The sequence below is a fragment of the Nannospalax galili genome, unplaced genomic scaffold (assembly GCF_000622305.1).
Source record: "Nannospalax galili isolate Female #2095 unplaced genomic scaffold, S.galili_v1.0 scaffold105, whole genome shotgun sequence".
NCBI classification, from domain to species: Eukaryota; Metazoa; Chordata; class Mammalia; order Rodentia; family Spalacidae; genus Nannospalax; species Nannospalax galili.
The window spans coordinates 117,356-133,641 of record NW_008354502.1 but is presented as its reverse complement, the minus strand read 5'-3'; the positions used below and the strand labels follow the sequence as shown (position 1 = coordinate 133,641).

At 38.3% G+C, this 16,286-nt stretch overlaps 1 protein-coding gene across 5 annotated transcripts in view; it reads left to right on the top strand.

The window, feature by feature from the left end:
* Positions 1 to 16,286, top strand: part of Slc44a1 (solute carrier family 44 member 1) — a 205,953-nt gene that overhangs the window by 137,735 nt on the left and 51,932 nt on the right. For 3 of the 5 annotated variants that reach the window (XM_008851698.3, XM_029555295.1, XM_008851700.3), the window contains exons 14-16: positions 7,882 to 8,118; positions 10,229 to 10,309; positions 12,715 to 15,068. In XM_008851698.3, coding sequence (XP_008849920.1) covers positions 7,882 to 8,118; positions 10,229 to 10,309; positions 12,715 to 12,738 — 342 coding nt within the window. In that variant the 3' untranslated portion in view covers positions 12,739 to 15,068. Of the gene's footprint in view, positions 1 to 7,881; positions 8,119 to 10,228; positions 10,549 to 12,714; positions 15,069 to 16,286 lie in introns of those variants that run through there. The other 2 variants (XM_008851699.3, XM_008851697.3) reach the window with 2 other exon arrangements.

Below are 16,286 nucleotides of genomic sequence, written 5' to 3'. Positions count from 1 at the left end.
CTATGATATGTCATGCATGTGGTATACACACATGCGTGCACACAGGCAAACATTCATAGAGGAAAATAAAAACAAAAAAATCTAATAATAACATTGTGGAAAGTGACTTAAAATTGCAAGATATTTGAATATACATTTTAAGAACTGGAGAGATGGTTCAGTGGTTAAGAACACTGACTGCTCTTCCAGAGGACCTGGATTCAGTTCCCAATACCACATGGTGGCTAACAACAGTACCTAACTCCAATTCCAAGGGATCCAATGCCCTCTTCTGACTTCTGTGAGTAGTGTGTGACCCGGGTGCACTTAAATACATGTAGGCAATACACTAATACACATAAAATAATAAATATACATTTAAAAATTAACTCAAAGGACAAGAAAATAAGAAAAAGTATCTTCTGATTTTCTAACACAGGAAGATAAGATTATTTTCTTTTTTAAAAAATATAGTTCCGAGAGGCTGGAGAGATGGCTCAGATGTTAAGAACACTTGTTTTCTGTCTGGCTGCTCCCGGAGAGGACCTGGGTTTGATTTCCAGCACTCACGTGGTAGCTAACAAAAATATAGTTCTGATCTGGGGGTATAGCTCAGTTGTAGAAGATTCAGTCCCTGCAGTACTTTCACACACACACACACACACACACACACACACACACACACACACACAACGTTCATATATACTTCTGATCACAAATCCCTTAGGAAGAATTTATTATAATAAAAAGGTTGTCATTGTATAGAAAGTGTTGTAGCAGGTAATTTAACTGAATGCATCTCTTTTTTTCCTGGTCTTTTTGAGACAGGGGCTCCCTGTAGCCCCAGCTGGCCTAGAACTCACTATGTAGACCAGGCTGGCCTTGAACTCACAGAGATACACCTGCCTCTGCTTTCTGAGTGCTGGGATTAAAGGTGTGTGCCTGGCTTAAATGCATCATTTGTTAAAAAAAAATATTTTATTTGTTATGAGTGTATTGCCTGCATGTATGTGAGTGCACCCATGTCGTGCAATGCTGCGGAGGAAAAGAGGGGTTCGGAGTCCCCTGGAACTGGAGTTAAGGACAGTTTGTAGCCATCATGTGGGTGCTGGGAATCAAACCCGGGTCCTCTGCAAGAGCAGTCAGTGCTCTTAACTGCTGAGCCGTCTCTCCAGCCCCTAAATGCATCATTTTAAACATTATGAAAGACAGTCTCAGGGACTTAACCTAGTTATATGCAATAACTTGAGTGAATCGAGGGAATTATGCTGAGTGGACAAAAACACGTAATCTCAGAAGATTACTACTGTATGATTCCATCGATATATTAATGAAAGGCACGTTATGGTCTTGGAGATTTCTATAATGAAAGTGGATTTGTGATTATATGGTTAAAGATGGGGCTGGTGGAAATGGAGATAGCTATAGAAAAGTGGAGCGGATCATTGTGATGGTGTGTCTGCTCTGTGTTTTGACTGTATAAGTATCTGTATTCCAGTTGTGGTAGTGAACTGTAGTTGCACAAAATGTTACCTTTGAAGGGAACTGGGTAAAAGGTCATGGACTCACTTTGAGTTATTTTTTATATCTGCCAGCAGAGTTTCCTCAAATTTTTAAAATTAAATTTTGAAAACCTCAGATTTCAAGAAAATGATAGTACCATAGATTCCCAATGTTCTTGGATCCCAATGTTCCACATAAAGATGTTCTGTATAAATGATGAATTAGATTTGGTTGGGGCAGTAGCTTTCCTAGTTTAGTGGCTTGTGACCTGTGATCATTGGCAAATAGCATCCTAAGGTAATAATTATAAGCTACTTAAAAGTTTTTGTTTTAAAAAAATGTTGATATTTACCCCAGCAAAGTTATGCAGTCAAAAAAATGTCTTTCTTTTATTTAAATAAATAATTTATTGAGAATTTCATACATGCATATATGGTGTTTTGATCAAATCCGTGCCCACTCCCTCCCCTCCAACTCCTCCCATATCTCACCATCACTTTTTTCTAATAACTTCATGTACTCCTTCTTTGATTTATTTATTTATTTTATGGGGCTTTTGGCTACTCTAACTTTCCCCGCTCTGAAGAGGTAACCCTAAAATCTTTTAAGGATTACATACAAGTTCTCAAATACTTTCAACATTTTTGGCCTTTGGAATGGAGTATGTTGCTAAGAGGCCCAAGGACATTTTGACTTTTAGCCAAGAAAATGGCTACTTTTCTTTTGGGTATTTTTACTCTAACTGCCTAGCCAATTCCTACCTCCTATTCTTATCACGCCATCCTCTGAAGGGATTACCCAAATTGCCAATAGCGAATCAGGATGCAGGCCGCTCTGGCTTCTTCCATGATGAACAGGGACTCAGGGTGAGGCAATTGGAGTACCCCTTCAGTGGGTCTATCTAAAAGACTCCCAAATTGTATAACTCTTATCTCTAGAGGGAAAAGAAAATTCTTGAATCATGAATAGGAGATGTGAAGGAGAAGAAAAGGCAAGAGTCATTAGCATTGCAAGTTCTGGACAGGGAGCTAGAAAAAAGCCAGAACAGGGCAATTTTCAAATGTTTGTATGAGAGTCCATTGGAATTTCTTGACAAGGGCTTCCGAAAGCATCCCTCTATTGGGTTCCTCCTCATTTTTCTTTTGTCTTCCAAGGCTGGACTCTAGAATGGTGGACTCAGGATTTGCTTTCAGGTATTTTGATGGCTATTGGAGTGGTTAGAATCAGTGTCAGTTCCCTCTCAAAGGCTTCTAAGATCAGGATAGAAAACAAATGTATCCATCATTTTAGAACAATAGCTGGTTGCCTCCCTTAGCTATAGGTGGGCGCTACAGTATTGGAGACCAAGATTGAAGTCTTACATCTAAGCAACACTTTCTGGTTAGGAACAAAATCATCAATGAGAAATAATTGTCTAAATAACTTTTTATATAGAATTAAGCCTAATGTCTGGGATGTAATCCCTTGACCTCTTAAAGAAGTATACCCTTAATGTCAATGTAATCCCTTGAACTCTTAAAGAAGTATATTGATGACTTTACTCTTTGGTTATCCTCTCCTTTTGGGTGTTTAAGACCATACAGTTGGCCCAAATAAATCAATTTGTATTTATACCTAAGGTCATTTAAGAATCTGTTCCTCATTGATCACATGGGCTTGGGAGGAGTCCCTGGCTCCTTTCTTTTACTAGTTCCATCTATGTAAAGATAAGTCAAAGGTCCTGCTCGATTATGTCTGGCTTCACTTGGAAGCATGGATGAGATGTTTTCTCTGGGTTGACCCTCGTCTTTGTAGACTGGACACTGGTTCAAGTCTATCTCATGGGGTCTTCATGTCCTCCCTGAACAAGAGGACAGGTGACTCACCATAGTTACAGGACATTTTAAGAGACGTTCCATAATCCCCTGGAACTTAGTCACCCTTAGAGGGCAAGGGGCAAAAACTGTACTTTAAGTTCCTCTGACCACATCAGTATAGGCCTCAAACTATGGCTGTTAAACATCCAATAAGGTTAGTTCCACCAGTCTGGTACTTTTAATATCATGTGCTATGTAGATAAGGCTTAGGCACAAAACCAAATATTCTCAGATAAACCTTGACTAGATACATATTTTTTTCCTTAAACTAGTTGACTATACTATGATCATAGACATTTTAAGATTATGTGTGTATTATTTTTGTGTCATCCTTCATATCATAACAAACCCACACAGATCTTCATCACTTGCTTAGGCTTTCTCATTTTTTTCTGTCTGTTCTCCATTCCCATATCCTTTTAACACCTTTTACACTCTCATTTTCTTTTCTTTAAAAATAATTATGAGACATAATAGCATTAATAAATTTTCCATCTGTTGTAAGACTTCTTTTCCTGGGGATGCTAAGCAATGCTTATTCCCTTTTAAGGTTCTAGCGCCAAGCCAATGTTTGATTAAAGTTTTACTGGGGAACCAATAAATCTATTGAGCTTACTTACCGATATAACTGAGGGGTTGCTGAGGTATATGTATGACCTAAGGGTATGCACACTGGAAAGCCTTTACCCAGGATGGGTCATGCCTTCTCTTCCTAGCCTTCCTCAGATTGTATACTTTAGCCCTCCCCAAATCCAGGAGGCCATGTGTGATTAGGGCCAAATTACATATAGTTGGCTGGGAAGAGTGGCTGGATAATGAGGCGAGGGTCCAATGACCCTGCTTGGCCTTTCTTTAATGAATGAGCACAACCGTAAACATGCCCAATTTTGACAATGTTTAGCAATCAGGCTCAGCTGAAGTGATTCTGGTAGTTATTTCATGCAGAAGAAACTTCTGTATGTCATCATCTTATTAAAAGGACCACCACGTGGAGGCAGGATCTGGGGGCTCTCAAGCAGTCCCCTGCATTCCCAGGCCCTCTGCCAGAGGGAGACCTGAGGGAGACCAGAACTGGGCACTCTCTGGAGGTCTGCTGAGGTCAGAGCTGCTACATTGATTGAGGTCCGAACCCACCCTCTCAGTCTGTCTGCTAGGATCTCTTGTTAACTTCTTTGTGAATTACTTTGTCTCTACTTTGTAATACTTTTTCTCACATTATTATATTTTGTAGTTGACAATTTATTTGAGGATATGCATTTTATAAATGCTATCTTATTGGTAAACAAAAATCTCTCCAAATACAGTTTCCAAGGAAAAAGCATAAATGCAGGACTTGAGGTTGGTAGGGGAACAAAGGACAAACATTAGCCAGACATAATAGTCAGTGTTTTTAATACTAATTTTAATATCATGAAATGTGTGTATGTTTATGTCTCTTTCAAAGATAGAAAAACTGGCTTAGAAATGGTAAATGAACTTATTTAGGGTCACAAAGCTAAGTAGTAACTGAAATCCAAATCTCCATCATTTTGACTCCAAAACTGGCATCCTTCATTGACTTCCTGAATCCTCACATTCCTACCCTGTGTTGGAATACCTTATACTGTACTTAAATATCTTATCCTCTGGAATAGAAGTGTCTAAATCTTTAAAAACATATATTCTATTAGAAAACAAAGCTAAAGCACTACCCATAAAATGTATGCCTTCTTTTGCTCTTCTTAGAGTGCTAGGGATTGAACCCAGAGCCTTGTGTATGCTAGATAAACATTCTACCACTGAGCTATTACTATATCTCCCAGCCCCCGTATTTACTCTCATTTATTAATGATATATGTACACATTTTACTAACCTATGCATTATGAAAAATATTAAGTTTTAAATGTATGAGAAATACAAATAGAAGTCTCAAGTGATCCTTCTCATATCCTCTAGGCTTTGTACGCTGTTCTAGTTTGTTTCTCCATTGCTGTGACAAAATACTCTGACCAATACCAACTTGGGGAAGAGAGGGTTTATTTTATCTTATATCTCCTGGGTCACAGTTCATTAGGAAGCCCAAGGTAGGGGCTCAGGGCAGGAACCTGGAGGTGGAGGTGGAGCACAGGCCATGGAGGAATGCTGCTTACTGGCTTACTTTCTTATGCAACACAGGCCCACCTGCCCAGGGATGGCACCACCCACAGTGGGCTGGGCCCTCCCATGTCACTTAACAATCAAGAAGATGCCCCACAGACATGGCCACAGGCCAGTCCTATGGAGACAATTTCCCAATTGAGGCTCCCTCAACCCAAGTGTGTCAAGTTGACACTAAAGCTATCCAGCACATATGCATACCCTATCATGAAGATCACATAGAACAGTGCTTCTTGCGATATAGGCTGTGCACTTTGTCAGTGCCTGGGATGCTTTTAAGATGCATATTGCTGGGCTTCATCTTTGATTCAACCAGTCCACTTTCTGTGGTCAGAGCCCTGGAATCTGCATTCCTAGCTGCTCTGTAGTTTGAGATCCATCATGTAACCTGTTTAAGTAAATGCATGGTGCTCTTCAATTATATTTTGAAGTCATTGTTCCATTTATCTTGAAGCTATTTCTTATATGATGTAACATGCAGCCGCCATCTTAACGGCCTTGTCCCACTATCCACTTTGAGTCACACTTTTTTCCTATAAGTGATCTCAAAAATTTATGGTTTGGCATTAGGGGCATGGTAAGAACATAAAGAACCAAGCTAGGCATGGAAGCATGCGCCTTTCATCTCAGTACTCAGGAGGCAGAGGCAGGCAGATCTCTGTGAGACCTAGGCCAGCCTGATCTACATAACGAGTTCCAAGCCAGCCTATCCACTTTGAGTCACACTTTTTTCCTATAAGTGATCTCAAAAATTTATGGTTTGGCATTAGGGGCATGGTAAGAACATAAAGAACCAAGCTAGGCATGGAAGCATGCGCCTTTCATCTCAGTACTCAGGAGGCAGAGGCAGGCAGATCTCTGTGAGACCTAGGCCAGCCTGATCTACATAACGAGTTCCAAGCCAGCTGGGGCTACAGGGATACCCTGTCTTAAAAAAAAAAAAAAAAGATGAACTCCAGCTCTCTCATAGAGGGAATGTACGGAATTTGAAGACAGCCTAAGAAATAACTCACTTTAAAATTGAAACTGTATTGAGTGTTAAGAAATTATATAATTAGCCACCTATGGAAATCATCCCAGAAAATAAGCCACTGTAAGAGATGGCTTATAAGTACATGGCTGTAGAAATGGTGGGACAGGACAGGTCTGCTCTGGCAGTCCTAGTTTGCTCTGTGACAGCATCTGAGCATCAGTGATTTATAGCTGAGCCAGTGTGTCATCTAATGCGTTACAGTTCATGGTTCAGATGAAGGTGAAGGAAGGAAGCTCTGGTAGTGACACAGAGGAAGATGTAGTCTGCCTGACCGTAGTACTAGAGAAGAGGAGGCTGCTCTCACTCTGGAGTCTTCTTTATTTAAAGCCTGGTGCTGAGCTAAGCAGAGGGCCAGGGAGGAGTATGTCTAAGATTCAGAGTAACCTATTACTGCTGTGTGTCGATACTATGCGTTGGCTGGGTTTCAGCTGGAAAGAGCCCTGGGGTTGGCATTATGAGACCATTTTTTTAGTGGAACCTGCTCCTTTCTCTATGACCCTAGCAGGTTAACTAACATTTCTAAGTGTATTTCCCAATCTATAAAATGGGCTTTAAATTATTTGCCATAAAGTATTCATAGGATTATTGGTAAGCTGAAATACAATGTATTAAGAGAACCTTAAAAAAAATGAGGTGATGAAGCATCCAAGCACATAACTCTTCCCAGTAATCAAGGTGACTGTTCATTATTTTTCTGTGGATGAAAACTTGCTTCACAGATAGTCCAAACCTAAACTTCATGGAAAGCTATATTTACTATATATTCTATATCAAATAAAATATGAACCATAGGAAAAGTTCCAAGAATAAGAGGTGTTGTCACATCATTTATTCTAAAATATAACTCTCCAATAGTAGGAAAATGCTTAAATAAATTTTAAATCACTCATAAGATGGAATTAGACCATTCAGTAAGTATTTATGAAGCATTTATAGTATGTTATAAATTTTAATGAAATTTTCATTATTTGTGTGTATATATAATATATAATATCTCATATATGTAAGAGTGTTTAGAAAAAATTTGTCAGTTCCAGTGTCCTAATAATTTTCTGAGTGCTAAGAAAACTTTTTTTCTAAAATATGCACACATTTATTTTATTACCAGATTCTCATTGGTGAAGTTTTCTGGAGCAACACGGCATTTAGCAAACTCAGTTATCTTTAGTATAAACAAGAGCCATTTACTGTGTTTTTAAATTTTATATTATGCAGTGTACCTGAGTATCTTTGTGTGAGTAGATGTCGAATATGCATTTTAATTTGGGATGGAACAGCCTTACACAGTCATCATTTTTAAAGCGTAGAGGATTTGCAGTCCGCAGCTTTCTGCCATAGGATATTAAGTGTGGTCTTTGCTCTCTCTGCTGCAGGTGCTGATAGTCTGCAGCACGGGTTTGGCTGGGATTATGCTGCTCAACTACCAGCAGGATTACACAGTATGGGTGCTGCCTCTGATCATCGTCTGCCTCTTTGCTTTCCTAGTCGCTCATTGCTTCCTGTCCATTTACGAAATGGTAGTGGATGTATTATTCTTGTGTTTTGCCATTGATACAAAATACAATGATGGGAGCCCTGGCCGAGAATTCTATATGGATAAAGTGTTGATGGTAAGTACTTCACATGCTCTCTACTGCTTGAGGGATAAAAATAACAAAATATTTTGCAGAGCAGTCTGTATGGTTAATTACCACTCTGTGGAATGGAGTAATTCAGTATGAAAAGTGTAGAACTCACTCATGAGTGACGTTTGTCCTGGAGAAATCAGTAAAGAAAGTCTTTTCCATACTTTTTCTCATATGGAGAAGTTATTTCAGGCCCACCAGAACTCAATCCTAAACAATCTTAAACACCCACTGTTCCATCCTGCCTGCCCCTCTCTCTTCAGCAAGACAGATTTGAATGATTTTTAAACATACCTTCTAGCCCTTGAATCAGAACACTGGGCTACTCATGCTAAAGTGCCTTTTCCCAAAACAGGTCTTAAAGACCAAAGTCTTGTTCTCTGATCTGAGTGCCTGCCTGCCTTTCTCCAGCACCTCCTTTTCCAAGTTAACTCTAATTAACACTCAGCATCCTAAACATGAAAGGCCAAATTGAAGGCATTCATAATGAATACAGTAGTCAACCTATGATTGGCAAAGTATTTTGTATTTTCATATCTCTCAGAATCAGAATCTTTATAAAGATATTGTATCCAGATGTTTATAGTTATATAGCCTCTGCAGTTTTGAATGCTTTTGTAATGCTAACTAGTTGTTTTTATAATAGAATTGGACCTCAAGTATTTCTCTCATCTCGCCTGTGACTTAAGTAGTTAAAGAGATTCTGTATAAGCAACTGATCAAAGCAGAGCAAAAAATGCTCCACTCTTTTTTTTTTTTTAAAGTCAAGTCTAACGGTGTAGTCCAGCCTGACTTAGTCTCCCTGGTTTTGAGATTACAGGCATGAACCAGTATGCCCTGCCAAAAATGGGTTTTCTCCCTTTGTTTTTCTCTGTGTTGGGGTTGCCTAATGAAGGAGTGTGCCACCAACTCTGGTAGAACAGGGACTGTGGCCATTTTCGCCACTTCTGACCACAAGTTTCGGTTGATGCTTTCTATATTCCTGCTTTATGGAGTAATGTCAAGATGAGATAGACATTTTAAAAGTAGCTTATCTGTGTTTTGTTTTTTAAAAACTATAGCAAGTATTTCAAGCTTACCAGTACTACCTTCTTTAAGTGGAAGTTTATAAACAGGGTATAGTAGAACATACCCATAATCCCTTGCCCATAACAGTCCTAGGCTGGTACAGGAGAGTTGTCATGAGTTCAACGTCAGCCTGGGCTACATCAGGAGTACCTGACCATCCAGGTCTACATTGTGAGATCCTGTCTTAAAACAACAACAATGATAATAATTAATTTTTTAAAAATACTTAGGGGCTGAGAGATTACTTTAATGGGCAAGAACACTTGCTACTCTTCCTGAGGACCCAGGTTGAGTTCCCAGCATCCACATAGTAGTTTCAGACTGTCTGCAATTCCACTTTCAGGAGATCTGATGATGCCCTCTTCTGGCCTCCATGGGCATTGCATGCATGTGATACACTTGCATACATACAGGCAAAACACTCATGAAATTAAAAGTAGTAAGTAAAGTATTTTAAAGAGTGAAGACTTTTGAAGTAAATTGTCCGTGTTTCATTTAATCTTAACATTTTGCACACACACAAATAAATAAATAAATAAATAAATTTTAAAGAGTGAAGACATGCATGTGATACACTTGCATACATACAGGCAAAACACTCATGAAATTAAAAGTAGTAAGTAAAGTATTTTAAAGAGTGAAGACTTTTGAAGTAAATTGTCTGTGTTTCATTTAATCTTAACATTTTGCACACACACACAAATAAATAAATAAATAAATAAATAAACAAACAAACAAACAAACAACATTCCAAGTGTGGGAAACCAAACTCTTAAAAATGTTAGGTGTTTTTCCTTCTAGACAGAAATAACGTTATCTCATGGAGCCATAATGAGATTGTCACAATGAATGGATGGAAAGAAGATTTTACATCTGTGAATTGCAATCCATCCTCACAGATTTAGCATCTCTGTTGTTGATATGAAGTATTATTTATTGCTACCGAGGTCACACCATTTAAAACTCACCTACTGACTGAAATCTAAAAGGCCCCCAAGATTAATACCATGTGGTCCATATTTTTCAGGAATTTGTGGAAAACAGTAGGAAAGCAATGAAGGAAGCTGGTAAGGGAGGCGCTGCTGATGCCAGAGAGCTAAAGCCCATGGTAGGTGGAGCTGAGGAGGTGGCTGCCCTCCAAGAATTTCACTTTCACTTCTTCTCTCTCTCTGTCTTCACTGACTGCACATCCTCGGGAGAAGTGCTCGTAATCTGTATCACACAGGACGTGCTGCTCTTTCTGTTTGTCTGCTTACCCATCACTTGGATGGCAGAAGTCTTGTCACAGCTGACATCACCTTCTGTAAAAGTAAGCTGAAAGGAACAATGTCTGTGCCAGTGCTCAGGGCCCAGGGATTGATAGCTTTGCCTTGTTTGCTTTCTAACTAACAGTGCTTAGCTTTCATCCCACTGAACATTTAGGGGTATACTTGAACTCACATTAGGGTTTTTTATCTTTTTAGAAGGTAGTCATGACAGTTCCTTTCAACTTGCTAAAGTTCATATTCCTCCTTTTTAAAAAAAACAATATTTTTCTGTTTACATTGCTGTCTATTCCTCTTTGCAGACTTTTTCTTTTGTACTTTGTGTTTGTTTTTTCTGTTGTTTATTTGTTTGAACTATTTTTCTGTAGCAAACAAAGCAATTTCCATCAACACCCACATTTCCTCCCGGTAAGACAACCTAGTCTTCTCCTAGCTTAGTTGTGAAAAGAATTCATTTCTAACGAATCACAGATCATGGGTGTGATAGGTAGGTAGGTAGGTAGGTAGGTAGGTAGGTAAATGATAGATAGATGATAGATAGATAGATAGATAGATAGATAGATAGATAGATAGATAGATAGATAGATAGATAGATAGATAGATAGATAGATAGATAGATAGATAGATAGATAGATAGATAGATAGATAGATAGATAGATAGATAGATAGATAGATAGATAGATAGATAGATAGATAGATAGATAGATAGATAGATAGATAGATAGATAGATGATAGATACATATATATACATAGCATATAGACTTAGATACCCAGATGATAGCTATTTGAAGAAAAGGAAGCAACTTAAGCAATCTAGAGATACCTGAGTTGTTTTGCCCATAGATGTCTTCACTATAGTTGCACACAGATGTCTCAAGTTTATACTGCTCTAATTAGGACAGCGGTGCCGTGATGCTAACCCGATGGTGACATGGAAGAATAAGGAAGGCTTACTTCCTTATTCTGCCTGGTTGTCCTTATTGTTTAGAAGTAAAGATCAAAGCCTAAAACTCAAAAAGGACATATATAAAAATCATAAAATAAAAGCTTGCTTTTTCTCCTTCTCTGTGATTGAAACTTCCATTAAATTAATCTTCAATAATAAGCATTTAAAGTATAAATATTTGAAGTTGAAGACTAGCCAGTTTGGCCCTGCCCTGGCATATATTTCCATATTGTTCTTAGTAGAGAGAAGCTGAATTGTGATAGGCCAGAATGCAAGTTCGTTACCTGAAACCCTAATTTACAGTCATCTTAAGAGAATTGCCTAAGTTACATAGTATTCTGTCAGAAGCCAAACATTTTCGTAATAGTATTTTTAGTTTTAAACTGTGTCCTGAACTGCAAACAATGCTTTCAAATCTTCATTCAGTTTGTGCTTTCATTTTATGTTGTTCATCAGCTCATTACTTACTACTAGTGGCAAAAGCCCTCTGCTCCTCTGCTCCGTCCCCAGGTCCATCTTTTGTGTGCATTGTTCCTCCGGTGCTGTGGGCTTTGCAGCATTTGACTCATAAGAATGTTGTTTTAAGTGGTTCAAGAGCTCCCTAAGAGAAGCACAAAGTGCTGCTCATAGAGCAGCTTTGTTTTTTAAGCACATGATTACCTTTCTTCTCCATTGCTTTTAGAGTTGACTTCTGCTATCACCAGCCCTATGTCATAAAGAATTACCTGAGAGGCTCTCCACTAAAGTATGGGGAACCTCAGAATTTAGAATTGCTTGTTTGTGTTTGCCTGTTACTCTTCAAGGCGAAAGTTCCATACAAGAGCATCATGCCTATTTTACAATACATCCAGAAACACTGCTGCTGTCTGTGTTCCTCCTCAAAGGGCTATCTTCATGTAGAGTTTCTTTTCAGCCTATTAAAAAATATTCAGGAAAGTGAGGTTTTCAAATTTCCTTTTTGACAAAAGATACTGAACTGAAAGAGAGTTGACAACTTTCCTCTTAAACACTTTACGAGAGCCCCACTAATTCAAAACCTTTTTAAGGTTCCTGAGGTCTTTCTACAGTTCTTTGAAAGTGATTTTAGAAAAGTTTGCCAAATGTGATAAAGAGCTTTTAGAAAATCTGGCTATCTGATTGCTGTCATACAAGGAAGAGAGGGGAAACCTGAGCTCTGTCAGGGTACAGGCTGGAGAAGTGTGTTGCTCACCCTATTTTGCCCTGTGTGTTTGTGACATCAATCATATCTCCTTTTGATGGTAATTGTCTAAGATTATACTCTGTATGACTTTGTTTTCTAGGCTTCGGGAGCAAGTTCTGCTTGAACCTAGCCGACCGTTATGGAACCCATTGACATTCCAAAACAATATATACACATAACTATGTATTTGTGTGTGTGGGTGTGTGTATATATGTATATGTATGTGTGTATATATGTGTATGTATATACACACACACACATAATCAGCCAAAATCAGAGAAAAGGAACAGGGATTTAATACCTTTTTTATGCTTATTTTTGTCAAACATGTACTTCTTTCATACGGGTGGCTTTTACAAGGCAACTTCCGTCATTCAATGTTTTCAATTGTAATTGTCTTAATGGAAATGTTAGATTCATATCTGATTAACATTTTTAATAACGAGAGGAAATTTTAACTTCAGTTACTTAACCTAAGTAAAATTAGTGTACTAAATTCTTGTGTCAAATTTTTTCAGAGGCAATGCTCTGATGTGCATTCAAAATCAAAATCTTATTTCACTGATGCATGAGTCCTGGTGCATCAAGACTAGGCATGTGCTTTCAGATAAATAAGAGGTTTCTCCCATCAGTTTTCCCTCCTCAAAGAAGCCATGCCACTTTCCTTTCAGAACTCTCCGAGCGGGCCCCTTACGTGAATGTTCATGATTCCTCATGCATTTGTCAGCCGACATTAAAAAGTAACCAACTCCTCAGGTATTTGTAGTTTACCCTAATGCTTCTATAAAAGAACGTAGGAAAAAAAGAGAAAAGGGTAGATAATCTTTCTTATGCAAACTTTTTTCTTATAGTTTGTCTTTCTTTCCTGTTTGATTTTTAGTAGTATCCACCACACATTTGTGTGCCTGATTTGAAAGGAAGCTGGGGCACCCAGCAAGTTTAGCCTTTAAGTTTGTGTATATTGATTTTCAGCTTAAGTAATGCTAGGTGGGATTTTTTTTTTAAAGGGAGAGAAATACGAAGCATGAAGCATTGAAAATTCCAAATGCTTTGGCTTCTGTTTCAGAGGCAAGTCAGTAGCTTAGGGTTAAACAGCCGTTATTCAAATGCTTGCTATCAAATCTGAACATACTGACAGGTGCTCCACTCCTTGGTAATTCATTGAGTATCCAGAGTTCTACAATGTTTAACTGAAGAATTGGTTAGTGTTTTGATCCTCAAGTGCGAATGTTCTTTATGTTTGGGGGTAGGTTTGGGGTTCTTTGTTGTTGTTTTAATTTTAATTCCTGAAGCTTACCAGATATGAATGGCTAATATTCCACTGTTCTGCTTATTGTAATGGTGAATGCTTTAAGAAAAAAAGTGTAATTTGCTAAGAATAATTCATGATCTGTTTATGCGATAACTCCTTTTTGTTACAATTTTTTTAAAAAAAGCTATTTTTGTTAATGTAAAGTAAATATTTCAGAGCAAATTTTTTAAACTTATTGCACTAAATACAGGCTCTGGTTAAAAAAAAAAAAAAAAAGCCTCAGCATTTATCATTCCATGGAAGGAGAATCTTTTGAAAGAAAGCATTTCCTCCTATCAGAACCAGATGGTGTTTAGACTGGTATTGTGGAAATACGTTCAATTAATGTCCCGAGGACTTAATAAGCAGCTGTTTGCTAATGTGCTTCCTTTCAAAGGGTTGGACCTTTAAATTGCTGCAAAAGGTAAATTGTATTTTTTTTTTTAAGTATCGGTGTTCTTTAGCTAGGCTAAAATTTGCTAAATGCCTTTGTTTCTTTTCAAAGCTCATAAATATTTCTGAAGTTTCAGAATACTGCAATAAGAGTCTAGATGAAAACAACAAACCACACACACACAGTTAAGAGTTCATGTCTTAGCAGGATCTGGAAAAGCAACCTTGTGAGCAGAGCTATTTTGAAACAGTTATTCTCCAGAAGTTAACATCTAGTGTTGCCAAATAGTACTGTACTTTTATATCATTGGAAATGGAATATCATTATGTAACTAACAACTGTCCTACTAGGTGAGAGAGAAAATCATGTAAGAAAAATCAGCTTACCTGTGATTCATAACCACACAGATTTTTGGATATTCAGAAACATTGAGAACTAAGTTTAGAATGGGCAGAAGCCTGGAAGATGGGTCTCAACCCAGAAGACAGTCCAGGAGCTAGTTTAGGAGGTGTCCCTCCAAAGTGACCTGATGAAGTCTTGAACTTGGAAACCAGGTTCTGCTCACTTGGACATGCCTGCCTCATGGACTCTCGCTGCCCCTGTTCCATGTGCTCGCAATTCCAGCTATTGGAAACCACCAGGAATGCTTTCTAATTATCATTTGCAACTAGAACTGTAATCAGAAAGAAATTTTGTATTTTTGTATAACTTGATTGTGTGCCATTTTATATAACAGGTCCTGTTTTACAAATAAATTTTGTTTTACTAACATTGTGTTTAGAAATTATGATCTATGTGTAACCATGTCATTTGAGTTCAATTAATTTCCAGACTGTTTTCCCTAAGTAAATTTGTGTGCCATAGAGATATATGCAAATACGCATATATATTACACAGATGCACACAGAGCGATATTGGATATGTGGAATATCACTCTCCCCTGAGCTCCATTCCCTGATTAATTTGGTAAAGCTGGCAGAGGCTTTCAGCAGTACCCAGAGTTCCGTCTGCCTTTTTCGTTCATCCCAAGTCATTCTCCCGCTCGCTTCAGGCTGCCTTGCTGCTCTTTGCTCGGTGCTTCCATCTTCTGCCCAAGTGAGAATAGACCGGGAACAAAAATTGTCCAAATTTGCACACCTGAATAATTTTATAAACCATTACTTCTGTGTTATAACTTTCTTCTTTTTCTGTGATGGTTCTTCCAAACTGCATTTAGGAGTCCTATCTCTGGAGCTAGAGTTAGGGCCTCCTTTTGTAAATGGGAGTGTCATCCATACTGTATAATGGTTCCCCCCCCCCCAATCAGGTAATTAAGAGCCTGATGCATGATTTAGAGCTTTTGGGCTCCTGCCTCAAGAATAAGCTGTGCTGTGCTATAATATGGGAGGGAAAGGGTTAAATTCATCTTCAATGAAAATCCGTGAGCCCTGTCTTCAACAAGAGACTCACCAGCACCATAATATTGAAACATTAGCAATTTAGCAAGGGCACTGAGATTGTATAATCCTTGCATAGATGAGCAGAGCTTAAAGCAGGTTGTTCCTTGAAACCACTTAATACAATAGTTAATGTTTAGGATTACAGTTTTCATTCTAGGCTACAGAGATAATAAAGTCCTAACTCACTGCAGCTTAAATAGCTTAGCTATGTTGGTTCTCAAATTTTTTCCCTGATGGAGGTGCTTACTGAGTCTATTTTAAATTTGTTTTCTTTTATAGAGATACTTTTTCCTTTAATTTTTTCTTTTTTTTTTATGTGTATGAGTGTATTACCTGCCTATATGTAAGTGTATCTGTGCATGCAGTGACTGCAGGCACCAGAAGATGGTGTTTGATCCCCTGGAACTAGAGTTACAGACAGTTATTGGGTGTTGGGAACTGAGCCCAGGTCCTCCACAAGAGCAGCCACCACTCTTAACTTCTGAGCTATCTAAAAGCTCCCCCCCCTTCTCCTCCTCCTCTTTTTTTTACGTGAAAGTCATTATACT